The 22,165-nt window shown below is 39.7% G+C and overlaps 1 protein-coding gene across 1 annotated transcript in view; it reads left to right on the plus strand.

Moving 5' to 3' along the window:
• Dcdc1 (doublecortin domain containing 1) overlaps positions 1–22,165 on the plus strand; it is a 485,885-nt gene that overhangs the window by 418,244 nt on the left and 45,476 nt on the right. Inside the window, exons 22-29 of the mRNA XM_004660718.2 lie at positions 874–1,009; positions 2,874–3,033; positions 7,371–7,526; positions 8,906–9,106; positions 12,400–12,493; positions 14,399–14,566; positions 19,086–19,271; positions 20,794–20,997. Of these exons, the coding sequence (XP_004660775.2) occupies positions 874–1,009; positions 2,874–3,033; positions 7,371–7,526; positions 8,906–9,106; positions 12,400–12,493; positions 14,399–14,566; positions 19,086–19,271; positions 20,794–20,997 (1,305 nt within the window). The remainder of the gene's footprint in view (positions 1–873; positions 1,010–2,873; positions 3,034–7,370; positions 7,527–8,905; positions 9,107–12,399; positions 12,494–14,398; positions 14,567–19,085; positions 19,272–20,793; positions 20,998–22,165) is intronic.

Consider the following 22,165-nt stretch of genomic DNA (forward strand, 5'->3'; position numbering starts at 1 on the left):
GTCATATGCAAAGCCAATTATACATAGGAATAAGATAATAAATAGATTCTCCCAAAAGTTTCACTCAGAGGACACAGTTTACCTTACCATACATATACCTCAAACCACTCCACACCAGAGACCTTTCCTGCACTGCAATCTCAAATACATTATTGGAACATGTTTGAGTAGAAACTGACCAAAAAAGGGCAGTTACAAAAGACTGATAGGGGAGGAATTTTTCCATTGTTTGAAGTGGGGTGTACATGTAGCTTAATGTGGGGCGCAGGGGAGTCCTGTTACAAACAGGTTGTTCAGAATATTGTTAGGTATTGAGTATGTTTGATGCCCAAGCCAAGAGGTGTCTCAGGTCACTAAGCTATCCCCCATGCTTGTATGCCTCAATAACAGTTGTAGACATAGAGCTGGAGAGATGGTTTAGAGGTTAAGGTACTTGCCTGCAAAGCTAAAGGACCTAGTTTTGATTCCCCAGGACCCATGTAGACCAGATACATAGGTGGCACATGTGTCTGGAAGCCCTGGCACTCCCATTTTCTCTCTTTCTCTCTCTACCTCTTTCTCTCTGTCTCTTTCTCTCAAGTAAATAAAATATTCAAAACAATTAAAAAGAGACAAAACTCCCCTTTAATTAAAAAAAAAAAGAGTTGCAGAGATAGAATGCAGCATTTTTTGCCTTCCACAAATATCCTCAGAATCCATCAAACTTGTTGCCTTTGTTAATAAGTAGTTTCTTCCTTTTCCTTACTAGCACCATAGTTTAACTACTCATCTGTAGTAAGCTGCATTGATTGCTGTGATAGATTCTAGTTGAGCCTATGATTAGTATACTGCTGTGAGTGCTCACATGCCGCTGAAGACTTGTGTTTTCGGCAGGTCTATGTTTCATGCGGAGAGCACTGGATCAATCCTGATCTCTCCTCTGTTCAGCAAAGGAAACAAATCTTCCTCAGAAACCTGGCATCTGATGTTTCCAAAATTCAAACCTTCTGCAACATGCGCCAAGTAGAAGGTAAGCACTGAAATTATGCTGCCTTAAAGTATGCAGCCCCAATAATGCACTTGATGCTACCACCTCATATTAAAGTCATGATTCTTTATTTTTATTATTTTTGTATGTGTATCTGTGTTGTGTGTATGCATGTATATGTATGCAGGTGGAAACCAGAGGTTGATACTGGGCTATTCCTGGATTGTTTTTTTTTAATGTGGGTGCTAGTGATCCAAACTCAGGTCCTCATGTGTACAAGGTAAGAACCTTACTGACATCCATCTCCCTAGGCCTAACGTCATGTTAGCTTAAATAGGTCAGGTTTTGCCTCGGTATCTCAGCACTTAGCTTTTTAGCTTAATTTATATACTCAGCAAGGTTGCATATTTCATTACAAATTATACTTTGGAAGTGCTTAAAAATGAATCTCACCAAAATCATTATATTTTGTCTTTAACAGTGAGCTTCAGGCTTTCCTGTCAAGGATAAAGGGTTAAGTGTCCAATCAGGTTTCAGTTTTGTCCATCCATTTATGTAATTAGTCCTTTGAGGGCTGTTTGGGATTGCCAGGTCTCCAGAGCCTCACTTTCCTTCGTCTCTGGCCTAGAGAAAAGGACTTGAGATATAGATGCCCACGCTTCCTGGGCTTGCTGGCTCAAGTCTATGACTGGGTGACTTGTGTTGGTTCTTTTGGTTCAAACAGTACTCTGAGTGCACTGTGCTTCCTGCCTCCTCAATCTGGCTCCCTGAAGCTTAGCAGAGACTCAGTGATCACCTCTTAGGTCTTTGGTGCAGACCCACCTCATCCTTGTTTGTCAACCACTTTTGGGAAGGCCCCCAGAAAGCCTCTTGGCAACCCTGGCTCATGGCTGCACCTTCCAGAAGCCAGGTCTAGATTGGTGCGGCTGTGTGGATGGAGTGGCAAGAGTTTCCAAGGTGGCTTTGTCACAGAGTGCTTAGTTTCTCTGGACCACTGTGATACTTGATGTGAAGCATATGGGGAAGAGTAGGGGACCTTGTCCCCGCAGATCAACACAGAGCTCAATGCCTTCATACTCTAAGCAGGAAGGAAAGGCTTTTGAAAGAACCATAAGCCAGGACTGTGTCTCTTGGCTTACAAGGTGGCTGTTATCTGTAGCAGTGTGCTGTTGGAGCATAAAAGCCAACTTTGGACTATTGCTTTCTTCCTGTAGAATCCCTCTTTCTTGGACCTCCTCTTCCTGCCCTTATTATATGGAAAAATAGAAAAGGATAACACAATTTAAAACATTACCCAACACGTTTGTGTGAGTGCATTGGTGTGTACATGTACCTGGCATTCACTGATTAGGCTACACCAGCTATGTAGAAAACCCCAGAGATTCCTTCTTTTCACCTCCTCGGTGCTGGGATTACAAGCATGTGTCACCACACTTGGCCTTGGGCATCAGCACTGAGGACATCATGTTTGCATGGCAACAAATTTACTAACTGAGCCATCTCCTGAGCCCACAACATGTGTATTGAGTAGTAAGTTTTGCTTTTATCTTTGAAAGCATTGGGATTTCACAAATGAGTATGAATCTCAGAGAATTATTTTAAGCCAGATCAGTATTTACATTATTTAATCAATAACATTATTTAATGTAGCTCATTTGAACAGTTAGCATGAAGAATATTCAATCTAACCCTGGAAATAGCTATTTCTTTTTAGTAGTTTTGACAAAGGATGTCTTGATATCTGTAAGCACTTGATTAAATGAAATCTAACCTCTTAGGTTAAGAAGCAACCTATGAAGAAACAAAATAACCAAAAAGTTTGGCATATGTGTTTAATATGTTTCAAATTCCCAGTGCTCTGCAATCATAACTAATGTGTTCTTGTAACTTGTAAATTTCTTCTCAGCTCTTGTTTTAGAAGTCCAGAGTGACATTGTGTCTGGAGCCAAGCTTGCTGTGCGTAAACCTATAGCAACTTTTGAAGAAGAAAAACATGTTAAAGGACTAGAGGGAACACAAGTACAAAATGCTGCTTTAATAACAGAAAACACTTCCAATAAAATTCTGTAAGTAATCAGGGTAGATAGAAAAGCTTCCAGATTGCTTTTTGAATTCAGTTCACTAACCTGAGAACAGTACAGAGCACGTGCAGGGAGCTCATGCCGAGTTTGTGAAAATTGTCCCTTGAACAGATAGTATTTATTGTTTTCGGGAAAATGAATAGAGCTTGAGCTTCAATCACCTTATTCACTCACTTTCAGTAATATATATGTGTGTGTGTGTGTGTGTGTGTGTGTGTGTGTGTGTGTGTACACACACAGTGGTGCTAGTTTAAAAGACAATAATCCTAGCATTGTACATTTATTTGAAGAATGCATTATGTTTCATTTCAATAAGCATTGATGCAGTAACAATTAAGCTTCTTCCCTAATGCAGGTTTCAATTAGGTGCATGTTAATATTCTGACCCATTGAAATACTTTTCTGATTTGTTTCTAGCTCCATGTCATCCTTCCATGTCACTTGTAGGTTTCATTCATGGGTGATTATTTTTCTAACGCACAATCATTTCCATACAGCTCTTCAGTGACGTCCTAGGTAGACAGAAAACTCACACATAGACACAGAAATGATCTCTCTTGACTCTCACTCATATCTGACATTGGTCCCCACTTGCATCCCATATCCAGTTCCCCTTCACACTTTGCTTCTTGCCGCATGAACTCCAATTTCTAGGTAGTAGCAAGCTGTGGACCATGCTGGGAATTCACTGAGGCAAAGAACTTGTTCCTCATGCTCTGCAAAGATGCAGTAAATGGCTTTAATCATAATTTGCTAAATGAAGAAGGGAGTGATTATTTTCAAATTATGAAACCAAAGATGCCTGATCAATTACCAGCACAACAGTTGTTTAAATTTATTTATCTTTGTTAAAAACTTCTCAGTTATAAAGACATAAACTTTTAAGAAACATATTTCCTAGTTGATGGATGATTCATTTGGTCTATATCTGGACACCAAAGGCACCAGAAGGTATTTTTTTCCTGAGAATGGTTCTTTCTATATGGCATCATTTGTAACTGAGATCTGGCCACAAACATTCTTAATATCCCTTTTCATTCTACTCCTCAAAGAAGTGTCACCTAATCTTTGAACTACTTGACTGTCCTTGGAAAAATAAATTAAAAAAGGAAATATCTTTGACAGCAAAGATGCCCATTGCTCAAAATACATACTTGATTAAGGTCTGGGGTCCCTGATAGTGCCCAAGTCCATGCTGGGCCCAGTGTCCATCTCTCTTGCACGTACCAGGAGGCTCTTGCCTCAGCCTCTTCTTCAAGATTCCTAATAGCAGGGGATCATCACTTTACCAGAGCCCCACTGCTTAAATCACTTACTGTGTAGAGCAACTCTTCCCCATGATTCTGTTTCCCTGTGGTATGCTCTGGTCCTCCAGTCCCCACTTATCAGTATCCAGGTTATCTATCTTGCAGGCCCATATTCACTAGTTCTTTGAGCCATTCCTTAGAACATCATCATCTTATTTATTTAATGCATTCAAAATTAGCGTGCAAAGTAATAGACTTCACTATGGCATTTTCCATGTATGTGTGTCTTTTATTTTGCTTTGACTTAGCACTTCACTCACTGCCTTCCCCTGTCCCTCTTCTTGTTGGTCACATTCCTCCTTCAAAATTGTCGCTCTATTCCTTCTGCTTTCATCACATGCATTTCTCCTCCGTCTTTCTTGTGTTCCTCCCTCATCCCTAATGCATTTTTGAGGATATTACCATCATACTTTAGAAAGTCACTATGAGATCTCACCACAGAGTTCCTTATATCTGTTCAGAGAAATTTGTGTACATGAGAATGGAGATAACTCACAGAAGATCGTCTACAAAAAAAAGCACTGGCAACATAAATCTGAAAGGAGCATTTTAATTGCTGGGTCCTGTGGAAAGATGACTGGTACAAATGACAAGAAACACAGTGGGAAAGAATTATGGGAGTACTAAATTCTACATGGATGCTTTATGGGAAAACAGTCATGGGGGACAGTTATTTTCTCACCTAACTATAGGGATAGGTCATTCCCCATCTTTGTCCATGTGATGATCCCCCCCTGCCCCCCGTGTAGCCGTGTAGCTGCCACCCCAATGTCTTTCTGGTCCTCAAACAGACCAAATGCATTTCTGATTTGAAGATTTTCTGTTTTTCTTTTCTTCTCTTTTCTCTTCACTGACTAGAATTCTCTCCTTCTACATCCTCACATTGTTCTGGTCTCAATTTAAACATGCACTGTAGGAGGAGCTTTCTTTGATTCCACTGGTAAAGCATACTGTATGCCACCATGGTGAAGTTCTATTAATACATGCTATTCCATTTCAGGAGTGCACCAGTGTTGTTTATCTGTTAACTCACTTGTATATTATCTCTTTTTCCCTTGAATATGAACTCTTAGATGGTTTGTTCATTTCTATGCCACACACTCTGAACTCTGTGCCTGAAGTATAGAGACATTTAATGCATATTGCTTAAAGGAGTAAAAGATGAATTCTATAAATAAATGACCAAATGAATTCATAAAACATGATAATTTTAATTTTTAATTTATTTTTATTTGAGACAGAATGAGGGGAGGAGAGAGAGAGACTGCAAATGAACTCCAGACACATGTTCCACCTTGTACATCTGGCTTATGTAGGACCTAGAAAATCAAACCTGGTTCCTTAGACTTTGCAGGCAAGTGCCTTAGCCACTATCTGGAAAGTTGGAAAGATGAGCACAAAACATGATAATTTTTTATTATTAAGAACATATGGGCTGGAGAGATGGCTTAGTGGTTAAGCACTTGTATGTGAAGCCTAAGAACCCCGGTTCAAGGCTCAATTCCCCAGGACCCACGTAAGCCAAATGCACAAGTTGGTGCATGCATCTGGAGTTCATTTGCAGTGGCTGGAGGCCCTGGCTCACCCATTCTCTCTCTCTATCTGCCTCTTTCTCTCTCTGTCTGTCGCTGTCAAATAAATAAAACTTTTAAAAGTTTTTTTTTTTAAATAAATACTTTGTATGGATACATCATGTGTTGGTACTCTTTTCTCCTTGCTTCCATTCCACAGGGGCCCTCCTCAGTGGGGTTGCTGGTCTTCCTCATGGGTTGTGATTTATGCATTGTGGGAGCAGCAGTCAGTTATTGGGGGGAGACAGTGCCTCTGGGCATGACATCCCAACCTGTGGCTGTTATAATCTTTCTACCTCCTCTTCTGCAAAATTCCCTGAGCCTTGGTGGGTGTGTTTTAAGCCTACTTCAGTGATGAACATGATACATTTTTTAAAGACTTAATTTACCAGAAGGCCTAGAACTGATACATATGTGAAATATAGCTGGTCACTTGGGAAGAATCCTGTCTGCCCTTGCTGACTTTATTAAATAAGACTGACAGGTTTCTCTTGTACTTAGAGAAACGGAATTAGTGAGGAAAGCTGTGTTTTCTGTTTTGAACACAAGATGGCAATGTTGTGTTTCCTAACGTTAGGGAGAATTGCCTTGCAGCTGTGAGCGAGGCCCTGGTACCCTCCAGTTTCATGCCCACAGGGGGTGCTCCTCTTGCACCTTAGGCATGGGCACAGGCACTGCCCCAGAAGACTTTGGAACTTTGATAATGCTTGTAGTTGCATCAAATTATCACCACTGCCTTGGCCGTCGCAGCCTGCTCTAGAAATTTGATAAATCTAGAAATTTGATAAATCACTTGCTGCTGTGTCTGGGCAGTTATCCCTCCTTCCCAGAGCAACTTCCTCATACTGCTTCTAAACAGAGCTTAACATACAAGCATATGTATACTGGCTAGTGCCCCTTTCTGTGTCTTGATTATCCAAACTATGACTGCTGTACTGTAATGTCTTGCTATGGCGTTCTCTATTAAAAGCTCATGAGATGTGATTTGAGTTTCTCTGGATTTCCCTGCTGAGAGGGAGGGTGAAGTTGACTAAGATTCCTGAGCACTGATGGAGCCATCCTCCCAGCCACAGTTGACCCACTTAGGCAGTATCCTGAGGAGTTAGCTTGCACATTCCTTATGAATTTTTCCAACTACTGAGGTATCTTTTAATATTCATAATTTTTAAATGTAATGCATTACCTAATTTTTCATAATGCACATAATAAAGATGAATGGTGTTTATTATGTCCTTGAGGGATTTTATTTGCAGCCTTGTATTAAAAAAATCTAAGCTGTGTATTAATAAAATGTAGATTTCTAATGTTGGACATCCTTATGGAAATACAATTTATAGATCCACCAGTATCCAGCGGGCTCTAATTAGACTGCCTGCTAGAGAAAATTCTGCTAGAACACATCTCAAAATTCTTAAAGCTTATGTTTTCTTGTGAATCATGTTAGAGATGCACACACAAGAGCCCATCTCCGAGTGGAAGCTTGTCACACTCTGCTCAGGTACGCCTGGCAGCATACTTCACGCAACTCTGATAATGACAGTCTTCAGGAGAAAATCGAAAGCAAGGTCTTCAGCAAAGTGAAGCCACAAAAGAAATGCAGGTAATGTTTGTGATTGTTAGAAGGTTCTGCTGGGTTTGGGTTGGAAAGATGGCTCAGAGGTGAACAGAACTTCCTGTGCAGCCATGAGTGTCTGAGAAGGCCTCCAAGACCACTTGAGTTTCACCCACACTCCCTGTCTGTAACCCCTGTCCCACAGGAGAGCAGAGGCCAGAGAATCGCAGGAGCTTGCAAAAAACATGAAAAAATGGTAAGCTCCAGGATCAGTAAAAGCTGGGGGCAGAGAAGTGATTGAGCTGGACATGGGGCCACACAGGCGAATGCACCCCGCCTAAACCAAGCTCATGGGATACCACATGGGCATGTACACATGTATGTATGCCACAGCTCACACCCAGGACAACACACGCTGCTTTACACACCAAATCATATACAAACAAGCAAAAAAAAAATAGGAGAAGGTTCTAAGAGGCTTTAGATCCTCATGCTGTGCAGAGTATCCTCTTCACTGCTGTTGTGTGCAAATTGTTTGTCTTGCAATTCAGGTTAAAATAGTTATATTTGGAGGAAGGTTTTTTTCTCTGGATTCAGGTTGTGCAGTGCAATATTATCTCTTGATCCCTGGTGTGTCTTTTCTATAGACTCATCCACGTTTGACTCCTGAGAACTATTTGTTGAATGGCTATGTGGGTGGTTAAACATGTGAGATTCCATGATGTTTGTAAGAAGGTAGTAAACGAGAATTTACCCTTTTAAACTTTTAAATTGTAATTGTATTAGTCCCTAATCTTTATATATTTGCTTAACATTACAATTGGTACTGGAATAAGTGAGGTAAACAGACTTGGAACTTGTAACAGTTAGCGTTAGCACACAGTAGGGCTCAAAGCACTAGATTAATTAAATTGTCAATGCATTGTGATATTTAACATGCTTTACAAGTCTGCTTAATGCTTCAAGATCCTTAAGCCAGGGACTCCTTTAAATTTATTTACTACTATATCATCAGTTGTTGTTATGATTTTTTTTTTGAGAGGGAAGACTGAATAATGTGGAGCCTGGTATCCTATAGAGGATGGAAAGTATCATAATTTGCCCAGAACTACTTTATTATGAATTCCCCTTTTTTCATACTTGTTTTTTGAATTTCACATTTTCTTTCTTAATAGATTGCTGTTGAATTGGGACTTCTCTGTTTGCTGTTGAATTGTGCAAATGTTCTCTTGGTTAAACATGTATTTCTGTTACAAAGTAAACTCATAATTCTAATGTGTGTGAGAGTTTCGCGGTGTGATGCTGACGGCCTTGCTGTTTTACTGCTGGTGTGTTCCCATGGCACGGCTAACAGCCCATAGCAGCTATCTCTAGTGTCTAGTTCATGGGCAGTTTTCCTGCCACTCACTGAGTTTTCTTTACCTCAGCCATTCTCCAAAGCCTAGAAAATTGCTAAGAATGTGCCGCCAACAGTTTGAATACAGAGATGGGCAAATTATAAGCCTTGCTGCTCCTCGGTTGGTCTTGGGTATACGAGGTCCCCACCCCCGCCCAGGCACAGAGGTAGTGTTGGTGCAGAAGAAGTCTGATGACAGCCATCAACGCTGGACCCACAAGGAAGACAGCAGGTGGGCACTTGACATCTGGGAGTTTATATATCAAAAGGTGAATCGGGTCCTAAGAGGTCAGGCAAGGTTCCCAAAGAGCAAGCAAGGATATTTTTGAGTACTGTGGGTTTTCTATTTAACTTAACTGAAAAAAATATTTACCATAGCTGATGAAGAGAGACAGAGTGGTTTCAACATGCAAGGTGAGCCACATATTACTTAAGTGCCTTAGATTCAGATAAGAAATAATCAACTTGATTGACTGGGTAGCTGGTTGTACCTGCCCATTGGCTCAAGAGACACTTATGTAATTTATGTTTGTGATATAAAATCAAAATATTTCAGCATTTCTCATTAACCTGACCCCAGTTTCCCACCACATGTATGCCTTCCTTAGCATCTTTTCATTTATAAAATCACCAACTCATATGCTTCTAATCACACAGCTATAATAGAGTCTTGGCTTACCAAATGTACCAACCTTATCCATGTCTAGCCTAGCCTTGGAACCAGATTCAAAGTGTTCTTGAGAAAGTCAGAAGGAACCTAAAAGAGCTTAGATGTATTATTTAGGAAGTAATTTTGTTGTATATAATAATGAGTCAATGGAAAGATAAAAATGTAAGTTTTGGCCACTTAAATGCATACTATTATATTTACAGACAAAATGATAAGATAGTTCGTATTTGCTTTAAATATTTCAGTAAAAGTAAAAATACAAAAAATTGAGGTAAACTGATGAAACAAAGAAAGCAGAGTGTTAAAAGTGGTTAAGTTCATCCTAAATTATCACACATTTGTTTGCTCTTGTTAATTTGAACATTGACTTAATCTAATAAGAAAAAAAATCTCCATTCCTTTTATTTGTATTATTTCAAATCCTACCACTCATGTTGTTTGGTGGGCCCTAGTGATTCTTTCAGTCTCTGAAATATTGTACAACATATGGATTTGTGCAATTATTTTTCTTTTTCTGGGAAAGAACTTTGTCTTTCACTGAGTTCTCCAAAGATCTGATGTCCATAGCTCATGACTCCTTGCTTTGAGAGGGATTGCATAAGCATGAAAAGGCAACAGTCCCAGGATGGGCAGAGAGGGAGCCAACTCCACTCTGCTCTTTCCGGGATGAGAACAGCAGACAGCAAGGAACAGCCACTGCTCCTCAGTCAGGGGGTCCGGGAGCCAGCTCTGTAGATAGAGCTTCTGGATGTGTTCCTTAGGCCCCATCCATGGGGCTAAGCTGTCTCTACAATGGGGAGCTGAGAGAGCAGACTTAATATGTGGGATCAGCATTCATTCATACAACTGGCAAGGGTTACTGAGGGCGCCATTTTGGTGATGGTGCCTAGCACAGGACAAAAAGATCCGAATCCTTGTCCTTAGGGAGCTGACATTCCAGTGCTACCTCAATTCTGTATGATGCGTAGCCATACATCTCTCTGTCTTGTCTTTCTGGATTGTAGTAAGCTTATAGTGGCATTTTAGCATGGCTGACAAATTCTGCTAGACATGCATGGGAAGTGACCATGTGACCATGTGTCCCTGAAGCCCTACTTGATCACTGCAAGAGAGCTCATTCTGAGTCCTGCTCAGTGTTGTCATTGGTTTTCTCTCATTCATTTGAGTGTTGGCAAGAATGAAGGAAGGAAAAGGTAGATGCAGAAGAAAGTTTGCCTTCAACCAGTGGTGAGGTGCTGGGCAGCGCTGCTTTGCAAACCTAACCATGGGAACATAGACTTCTTCCGCTTTCCTGTCCAGAAGCTGAAGCTTTGTTATCCCAAGGCCGTTCTGTGTCAAGCCATGGGATGATGGTGCATTTGGAAGAAAGCCTTGACTATTATAATGGTTTTTCCTTTCCTTTTTGAACTGTCCTGGTGACTGACTCTGGCCTATAGCAGAGCAGTATTTACATAGTGCAGGAAGCCCAAGTTCATATGCTTCTGCATAAAGCTCCAAACAGCAAGGTGGAGACTGTGCCCCAGCCATATCCAGCTGAACATAGCTGCAAAGCATGGGAGAAACAATTGCATCTATCCTACGTGGAGCAAGCATGGAGACAGTGAGGTGACTAGTCTTGACACTTCACTACAGTAAACATAACCCATCATTCATTCACTTGCATGATAATATTGAGTGCCAATACAAATGCCGGGTGCAAACTGCGTGGTATGATGAAGCCACAGAGATGAGCAGTACAGAGTACCAGACACCTTGCAGTGTACAGTCTTATAAATGCTATACATGCATTTCATGAAGTTGATTATGCATCTTGAATTCTAAAGGATACCTCATTAAATAAGAGGAAATACGATTAACACTGGTTATCTTGTGCATAAATGGATGACATATGAAGTTCTCTTTTTCAGTACTTTGTAATTCTTTACAGTGATGATGTGTTGTTTTATATTTAGAATTCTGAATAAGATAACTGGATATTTTGAACTCTTAAAGGAAAATGTACCATTTTACACTGAATCACTTCCCACGTTCTCTCCTTCAAGAATTAAAGGGAAAACATTTAAATGTTATGTGCATAGTGTTTATGTGTCTATGTATGCCTGCTTGTTTGTATGAGACCCATGTATATAGGGGTGGAAGAGTATACATGAAAGTGTGTGTGTGTGTGTGTGTGTGTGTGTGTGCATGTGGAGGTCAGAGGTTGACACTGAGTGTTTTCCTCACACTTTGCTTTATTTACTAAGGCAGAGTCTCTTACTGACCATAGAACTCATTAATTAAGCTTGTCTAGCTAACCAGCTTGCCCTAGGGATCCCCAATCTCTGCCTATCCATCACTTTATATTTTCCTGGGTTCTGGGAATCTAAACTCAGGTCCCCATGCTTATGCAGCATGCACTTTACCAACTGAACTCTTTTCCTAACCCTCAATTATTCCATTTTTTTGGAGATGTGGGATCTGAGTTGTTAAAGTCACACAACTACTAAGAGGTATATGCCAGCTCAGGACTCCAGCCCAGACAGTGTAATTGCAGAATTTACTTAATCATTCTTATTGATGCTTAGTATCAGCGAAGTAGGCATGAAGAGTGCATCAGTTTGGATATAGGTTGGAGATAAAAACCATACAGATATGCAAATAGGGTAATTAGAACACACAAGCTGTGATAAAACATTCAGAACTGCATATCATCTATATCAGTATTATAATGGACATTGAACCATGCATACCTATTAGAACCTGTTTGTTCTGACAAGTTGGTGAGTTCTATGGAAACTTGTAGCAGAGACCTGTAGAAAATTCCATTTTATTTACCACAGCCTGTTTCATACTGTAGCTAATTCTGTTTTCTCAAGGACCTTTCACCTGGTGAACAAGCCAGACCTTGTGCTGGCAGTGTCTATGACCACAGCTGGCAATGAAGCCCATGGCTATCCAGTTATTGTCCAGGTAAATGTCCAGGTCATTTCATTAAACGTCAGTAAAACTCTAAGCCTCAGTGGTGAGCAAAACAATAAAGAATAGCTGCCATTGAATGCTATCATGAATGCCATTGTTAGAATACTTATTCTAGAATTCTGCTTAGATGTCACACTGAACATGTCCAGAGACCTCTCAATTTAGTTGATTCTAATAGATGGTGACTATGGGCTTCTTGATGTCAGGGACTGCACTAGTTACTGAGTAAATCAAGCAATGGCAAACATAAGAAATTGTCCCAACAGAAACTATGGCGTTTCCAACCTCAGAGGGGGTATGGTCAAGTGAATGGCTGTTAGGTGCACTGACATTTGGTCATGGGGCACATAAACAAGGTCATCTTCCCCCAGAAATTACAGAAAGAGACCTGATCATGGAGGTCTTTTTGGAAGACATGAGTCAGCCACAGTGTTAATTCTACCGAGCAATCCATTTACAATATATTTTAATATTTGCAGATGCTTATAACAGACAATTTTTGGAGTGAAATTTCTAGTGAAATCTGGCTTCATTTGGGCTTTGAGCAAAGACCTAGGTATCTCCTTCTCCATATTTGTTTGTCACCCTCACTTATAACCAAGAACACTTATAATGGATATATGCTTTTCCTAGTCAGGACACGAGAGGGCTCAGGAGCACTCTGCTCTGCATTTGCTTCCTGAAACCTGCACTGTATTTTTCACCTTTTCATCGAAGAGAATAATTATCTCTGAATAACATTTGTTCCATCTCATGTTTTTATAGCAGTGGAGCAACTTGTTTTGCAGGCCCTGAATCCAAAATTGGGACACAGAAATCTGGACAAATACCAAGGCTTAATTAAATTTTCTGTCCTCATGATAAATAAGGACTAGAATTTTATTCTGGAAGACACAGAACACACAACATTTAATTCTTTTTGCCAGGTGCCTCTTCAGCACAGCCCACAGTGAGAGTCAGCCTTATACAGATACACATTTAGTACCTTAATTGGTGTCATAAAATTACAAATATGATGTCTTCCCTAAGTTTCTTATTTTATAAGAAATAAATTTAATCTCAAGGTAATTTAAATTACATTTAGAAATTTTTTTCTGGCCTATTTCTCGTTGTTATTTATTGATGCAGTAGGTTTGTAAGAAAATATGGAAGTTTATGTCAAATAATAAAAATGAGGTTAACGATGCTAAGCCTTTCTTTGTTCCTTGAGAATATTGCTTTTGATTTTCTAGAGTTCTGATGAAGGTTATATCACCTGACCCATTAAATCAGTGCTTAGGGCTCATTTATTCTCTTCTTTGCTACTAATCTCTCACTTGGTAAAGTAGGTGTTTAAATTATAAAGTCCCCTGAGGTACCATGACATATTTAGTTGGAGCTAAACTATTGTTTTAAGACCTGATAGCTTGAAACTACTTCTTGGTCTCTAGTTGAGACTCACATTACATTAGAATAAGTATACTGTTTCTATCATACATTTAGCTGAATTTTTAAAAATGGACAAAAAACTTATTTTTTCTCAAGCTATTGTATTTATTATAGAAAAGTTTTAAAAAGTAATCTTAATTCTTAACTAGTAGACATTAGTAAAAGAAAATAATTCTAAGATAATATGTATTCCTCAAAAATGTTAGAAAAATGTTTATTAAATATTAAATGTAAGAAATATTGCATTTACAAAACTGTATTTTAATTTTATTTTTGTGAATCAAAGATACTTGTAAATATAAAAATTAAGTTTATGATTGCCAACCGAATCCACAGTAGCTACAAGTATACAGTACAATTTTGAGTACTAATCTATACTTACTAAATTTACACAATAGAAACTGACTCCTATGCCATCTCATAAGCTCACCTGCCTATTTGAACCCATATTTTGTCTATTTTTTTCAGGAATATAAACCATACGGCAATGGGGCTGCCAATCAAAAGTGGCATTACATAGAAGAAATCAAAGCATTTGTGGCTTTTCAGAGCACTGCCTTGGATAAGGAAATCACTGCAGCAAATTTTGCTGGAATTTGTACATCATCTGTCATTAAAGAAAACATTGATCAACCTGTAAGTGACTCCTTATTGCCAAAGATAAAAGAAAAACAGAGTAATTTAATGTAGCAAAATGCTTTATTTCCACAAGAAAGCTTACACTTATACAAATATAACAGTAATTCATTTGTGTCAGAAAGGTTCTTGCTCTGTAAACCAGGTTGTTTTATAAGTTATGATCTTCCTGCCTCAGCCTCCGAAGCAATAGGCATAGACCACCATGTCTGTCATGAAGATATTAGTTGCTCTGTATAAAAGTACTTTAAAGTTTTATTGTGGAAAATTTAATATGAATTTCAAAACAGAGATTAGCAAAATAAATCTTCATTTTCCCATCATACAGATTCAGCTACCATCGAGGTTTGCTCACAGCTACTGATTCTGATTTGCATGTTATCATTTTACCTCTTAAATAAGCATATGGTTATAAAAAATGAACATTTTCTAACATAAATATTATGACATTACCACAAATGACAAAATAAGCATTAGCTTTTTAGCCATATAATACCCAATTCTTACCCAAATAGCCACAGTTGTCTTTGACTTTCATTTCTTAGAATGAGTGGAGATTCAGGTATATGGGATTGTATAATCTGGGTCTGTTGCTGAACAGAATACTCTGTGTTTGTATTTGTGGCATCCTTTCTAGTGTATCCCTTCCTCCATTATTTCTTCAGATAGAATTTAGCACTAGAGGTATAATTAAATTTATATTTCACATTTTTGGAAGAACCTTCATAGGCTTTCCTGCATATTTCATATTACTACTCTGAAGGCAATATCCAGGTTTTCTGTTTTTGTTGCTAAGTTATTATTAAATTCTTGTGATTTCTTCCTGATCTAATATTTAAAAATTCTTTTCAACCAATGTTAGAATGTTTTTTAAAAAGTATTGCCTAATTGTATTGGTTTTTCTACATTGATTAATTGGATATTGAATAAGAACATCAGGTTTGGGAAATGGATTAGTTAGAAAAATGTATGCTGTGCAAGTATGAGAGCCTAAGATCAGATTCCAGACACCTGTAAAAGCTTTTTATGTGTGCTACAATCCCAGCACTTGGGAGACAAAGATTGAAGTATCTCTAGGGCTCACTGGTCAACGAATCAGTTCTAGATTCAGTGAAAGATGATGTACTGCAGTCAGCTTCGCATTGCTGGTAGAAAACTCTCAACCAAGAGCAGCTTGTGGAAGAAAAAGTTTTGTTTTGGCTTACAGACTTGAGGGGGGGGTGGCTGCATGATGGAAAATGCTGGCATGAGCAGAGGGTGGATGTCATCTCCTGGCCAACATCAGGTGGACAGCAGCAGCAGGAAAGTATATAAACACTGGCAAGGGGAAACTGGCTAAAACACCCATAAGCCCTTCCCCAACAATACACCACCTCCAGGAGGCTCCAATTCCCATGTTGTCACCAGCTGGAGACCTGGCATTCAGAACACATAAAGTTATGGGGACATATGAATCAAACCACCACACCATGTTTCAAAGAATCAGGTGGAAAGTGACTAAGGAAGATACCTGACAGTGACCACTAGCCTCAACACACATGTGCTCACATGGGCATATGCACACAAAAGCACATATATACATACATGCACACACAAACAGTTAGAGTGAAAAAACAATGAAATCATACTTCCCAACAGAAGAGTTGCTGGCCAAAAATCCATAGGAAAGCACAATAAATTAATTTTCTTAATTTATTCTTTTAATTGTTTTTTGCCAAGCAAAGTTTTATTGGGTAAAAAGAAAGAAAAAGAAGAAAGCTGGCACATCAGGTCTGCATCCCAGAGTTCGGGATCTCAAGATACAGCCCTGATCTGTTCAGAAAGTCAGCTTTTATTGGAAATAACCACATGATGTTATAGTAAAAACAGGATTGGGAGTTAAACCACAAAACTACATACTGTTAAACAAGGGGTGGGGGTCTATTACAAGAAGTCACAAGGTTACATAGGTCACATGGGTGGAACTGAAGCAAGGACACATTCTATGCTATGTAATCACAAAGGTATTTAGAAACAAAGAGATACAGGAAGGTCATGGCACATCGCAGAGAGGGATCATCCCATTCCTTAGGTGACAGCAAACACCTGCTCTGCACAGAGGGATCATCCCATTCCTTTCACATTCTGTTTTCCATTTCCCCCTGATATGACACTAAGTCAATCCTTGACTCGTGAGGAACAGTGTTTAGGGTATTTTCATCTAAGGGGGTGTATTGTGTCTACAATAACATGAGTTTAACAGAATTTATTTTATTCGTTATATATCTACTTTGAACATTAATAATGCAGGGTCCTATAGGCATAACAGCAGTAGTATCAGGAGAAGAGACAGGGAAGTTAGCCATGCAGACCAACTAAACATAGACTGAAACCAATTACTAGTGGCTTGTTTCTGAAGATCTCTTTCTTTGAGACTTTCTCTAACTAAAGATAGTGTATTTCCGGTTATTCCTGATGGATTGACATAAAAGCAACACGTTTTACCTAAAGCCATACACAGACCCCCTTGTTTCATAAAAAATAAGTCTAATCCTTTTTTATTTTGTCACCTCCACTTTCAAGGCTGTTGGAGTGGCTAGGATGACCTGGTGGTGCCCTTCCATTGTCCAAATATGGTGTCTCTTAATCCAAACTCTGTCGTCAAGCTGAAAAGGATGAGGTCAAACAGGGTGTGTCTGAAAATCAGGTTTGACTGCAGGAACAATGGGTTCCTGGACTCTTTGTAAGACTTGGATAGAAAGAAGTCTTTCATTATTAAAGTCAGTTATCTGTTCAAGATCCAACTGGGGCAGGATGGGGGAGGAGGGGTTCCATAAATAATTTTAAATGGAGTAAAAGAACATTATTTCATTAAGTAGATACCTGACTTCTCAAAAACATGATTTGTAAGAAAAGGGTGGTTGCATAAGCACTTAGTTCTTTCTTATCATTTCACTTGTCCATTGCAATATAACACACCCACCAACATTTTAAGTGGCTTAAAGCAACAACATCTGGCTCTGTGAGCCAGAAATCTAGTTGAGTTCATCAAACCAATTCTGCTCACTTTGCCAAGGGTAACAAATGTGTCTATCATCACTAGTGGTTCTTTCATAGTTCGGTGGCCCTGTGGTGGTCAAAGATGGCTTCCCTCACATGCCATTGGTTCTCTAGCCTCTTATCTTTCTAGGACGCTAGCTTATATGTTCACATGGTGCTCTCAGGGTCTCAACTTGAGTCAAAGGAGCACAAGCCCCAACATGGGAACTCTTTTCACACATCTGCTTATCTTGTTTTGCTAGTGCTGCATTGATCCAGAGCAAGTGATATGGCTTTGCTCATATTCACAGAGAGGAGATATGGAGAAAGAAAACATACCTTTTAACTGTGGGATCAGCATTGTCACAGAGCAAAGGACACACAAACAAGGGTAGAGTGGGTTTATCGTGGCCATATTTGGAAACAACCCACCTCACCTTCTAATGGTCATAATGGCCTGCTTTCACAGCTATAAATTGGTGGCCTGTTACTTCCAATAGTGCTCAATGAGTGGTAGTTTTGTTTTTATTTATTTAGGTTTTAATATTTAAACTTGTACTGGTAGACTTGCTATGAACAGATGGGAACTTACAGATGAGAGCATCAGTAAAATGTTTCATTTAGTCTTCATGCGAGTCATAGACCATCCTTCTTTGAGCCAGTCACAGCCCCTTTGTACTGGCTCCTGAGTCTTTTTGACTCTGAATATTTCATTCTAGGATGGCTTATTTTCCATCTGTGCTCAAGATGTCTCTTGTTTATATTGTGTGTTTCCTGCCCCAAATCAGACACTTGTCATTCCTCTAAGAAATGGTGGATTTAGACACAGGTTCTGGTCCTTGATGTTGATTGACATTGCAGAGTCAGGAAATACTTTCTTAAAACTTTAATTAGGCTTGTGGGATTGCTCAGTGGTTAAGGTGCTTGCCTGCAATGCCTAGTGACCTGGGTTCGATTCTGCAGGACCCACGTAAAACCAGATGCACCGTGGCACATGCATCTGGAGTTTATTTGAAGGGCTTGGAGGTCCTGGAATATCCATTCTCTCTTTCTGTCTCCTTTCTATCTCTCTCTGCTTTTTTTGTCCATTTTTATTTGTTTATTTGAGAGTGACAGACAGAGAGAGAAAGAGGCAGAGAGACAGAGAGAGAGAGAGAGAGAGACAGAGAGAGAGGGAGAATGGGTGTGCCAGGCCCTCCAGCCACTGCAAACAAACTCCAGACACGTGTGCCCCCTTGTGCATCTGGCTAACATGGGTCCTGGGGAACTGAGCCTTGTACCAGGGTCCTTAGGCTTCACAGGCAACTGCTTAACCACTAAACTATCTCTCCAGCCCAGAAATGTATTTTTAATTAATTACTAGGAAATAATTCATCTGTGTTTTGCTTTCAAATTTCTCATTTACTGATGATAGACATGGTTTATATCGTGAAGTGCTCTATAGAAATGATATCATAATTTAGAATCACCAACATAAAGGCATCTTTCTCTCTTATTTTAGGGATACTGTTACCTCTCACCCATGGGGAAGAGAAAAGTCATGCTTTGCGTGGCTTGTGGAAGATACCTGAGAGCAGAGAAGGGGCAGAAGCAGGTGCTTCTTGGGGTCCCATTCTTCTGTGCTTCAGGATCCAAGACCCAGAACCCTTCATCTCAAGGTCCTTTCAAGGTTATCAGTGTGTCCAAGGTACCTAATGAGCTGCCACTACACACGTGTCAACAATCTGGAAATTTTGATGCATTCATTATCTGCCTTCCATTCAGGTTCATATCCACTCATGCAATTCTTCTCCCTCATATGCACCTTTACTGTCCCGCCTGCATTGATTTCCTTTTCCCTGCTGTAGGTGAAAATACACTGTCTATTAATAGTTCGATCCACCCTTGGAAGTTAATTGCCCACTTCTTCAGCTTTAACCTGCTGACACCTTTCACTGCTCTTTGTGTCACTTTTCGGACAGGGAGCAACTGCAAATCTTTACTCACTGGAACACCACTTTTTCTTTTTCCTACATTCATAGGGAAAACTCCTTTTTATGAGAATGGGACATTATAGGGAAATTTGACATATAGTTGTTAGTAACTGTTGAGGTTGAGTGGCTGAATTCATGCAGCCATCTCTAATACTATCTGGTACTCCTGGAGGGGAGAAGCCACCCACTTTTTGTGATCTTAATTTAAAATGGTATCATTAAAAAAAAAAAAAAAAAAAAAAAAAAAACCTTGCCAGGGTGTGGTGGCGCAAGCCTTTAATCCCAGCACTCAGGAGGCAGAGGTAGGAGGATCGTCGTGAGTTCAAGGCCACCCTGAGACTACATAGTGAATTCCAGGTCAGCCTGAGCCAGAGTGAGACCCTACCTCGAAAAACCACCCCCCCCCAAAAAAAATAAAAACCTGCCCTTCAAGTTTAGAAGTGAAAAGAACTGAAGGAACTTGGACATCTGAATGAAAAGGAGTAATTCCTAAAACAGTGGGCAACCAGGAGTCTGATGTACCCTCTGGGGTTCACTTCCTCAAGCCACTCTTCTCTCTCTCCTGAGCCCAGCAGTAACAGGGTACAGTAAACATCCATTGAAATAGTAGACCCCAGTAGAAAGAAACCAGTCCTCTGAGAAGCCTGGGGTCTTAGTTTTTGCAGAAGTGATGGAAGGAAATGGAACCTCCCATTTTACAGCATCTTAGACAGAGCTTCTCCCTCAAGGCAGCCTCCGGGGAGAAGGTAGGCAGGGAATGCTTTCTAAGCACTGGTCATCACCCTCACGACCCTCCTCATTCAACATGTTCCACCAACAAAAACTAAACGTTCAAAGAAAATTTGTAGTATTCATGTGTTCTTCCTTCAACTCCAGAGTCTCTTTGATCCTAGTATACTTTTTTCCACATCTTTTTTCATAGCAGAAAGCAAAAAGACACAAATGATCACACCCCAAAAGCCAAACAAACAAATAATAGCCAAGGCAAATCATAGAGTGCCAGAAACACAAACAGATGTCAAGAAATCACCCAGTAACTCTTGACTGGAGTTCTGATCCGATGCCCTTTCTGCTTCACATCCAATAGTTACAGTATTTGAAGGAAGCCTTGAAAAATGAGACACCACACACACATGCATGCAGCCCTTAAATGGGGAGATCAAAGCATGCCAAAATACTAAAGCTGAAAGAAAAACATTTGTGTAAGTGTGCAATTGTTTATTTCTAACAAATCAGGTTGATTTATCATCTTACAAGGCTGAGAACACTTTGAGTTATTATGAAGAATGTCTGTTGTCCTTAAGAAGAAAGAGCTGCCCGCAAGCTGTGACTCACAGTGGCATAGAAACACCACACCATAAGGCAGTGAAAATAATTGCATACAAAAACGGGGCTGGATATCGTAACGGGAAGTTAATCATGGCTGGAACGTTCCCCACGGTGAGTGGCTATCACTGCGATGTGCATGCATCCTCAGAGGAGATGGTACTGGTGATTCTCTGGACAAGTGCCTCAGTGTCCAATCCAGTGTCACAGTCTCTTGTGAAGATTCACCAGTTAAAGCTGATGAAAACAAGATCTCTATTTTATTAAAGGCATTGTTTCCATTTCTATTTGTAAAACGGACTTAGAAAAATGATAACCAGAATACATATTTTAAATTGGCCTTGGAGGAAAGATATAAAAGAATAGGGCAAATAGAACTAGCAGATTTTCTTCAGTCTCATGATGGAAAGAATGTCTTTTTCTTCCTAGTTTCACATATCAACTTCAATTGTATGTCACTATCACAGGTTAAGAATGCTGCTCCATTTTATCATCAGGAGGATCTTTATTGATAGGGTGTCTTCACTTCCCTTTTAAACTGGAGGGCTGTGGGTTGTAAAAGAGATTATCTGTGTCTTTGAAGGAGCATAGTCATAGGACAGGGAGGACTCAAAGGTCTCAACCCTAGCCATATTCCTCTCATTGTATGGTGATAGTTCTGTCTAGACAATCTGCCCAATATTTTACAAAACATATTTTATGTATGACGTTAAATATGATATTAAGTTACAGTTACTGACTTTGCACACACACACACACACACACACACTCACAAGTTTTTTAGTTAAAAGTAAATGGACTTTTTATTCAATGGACTAAAGGAAGTCTAGAATTAGCAATTCCAAGGTTTACTCGTTGGTACAAGGTTGGCTTTTCTGATCTTGGACAAAAATATTACCCTTTCAACCTGTCTTCCCATTTTCAAAACAGAGGCGTTACACACTATTGCACAGCAAAATTGGAAGTCAATTTCCAAGTTGAACATTTTCAAAACTAAAACTTTGCTGCTAAGATGTATTAATATTGTTCAGTGTGTAGGTTTAATTTTTAATAGCTAGACACTCTCAAAACTGGATTTGACTAATGATGTAAGGTTAGGTAAGGCAATATCATATAAAAAATTGTCCCTAGGGCTGAAGAGATGACTTAGTGGTTAAGGTGCCTGCCTGTGAAGCCGAAGGGCCCCTATTCCACCTCTCTCCAGATCCCTGATAAGTCAGATGCACAGAGGTGAGGAAAGTGCAAGGTCGGACATGTCCACTAGGTGGCGGAAGTATCGCGA

Source organism: Jaculus jaculus, chromosome 8 (assembly GCF_020740685.1).
Source record: "Jaculus jaculus isolate mJacJac1 chromosome 8, mJacJac1.mat.Y.cur, whole genome shotgun sequence".
NCBI classification, from domain to species: Eukaryota; Metazoa; Chordata; class Mammalia; order Rodentia; family Dipodidae; genus Jaculus; species Jaculus jaculus.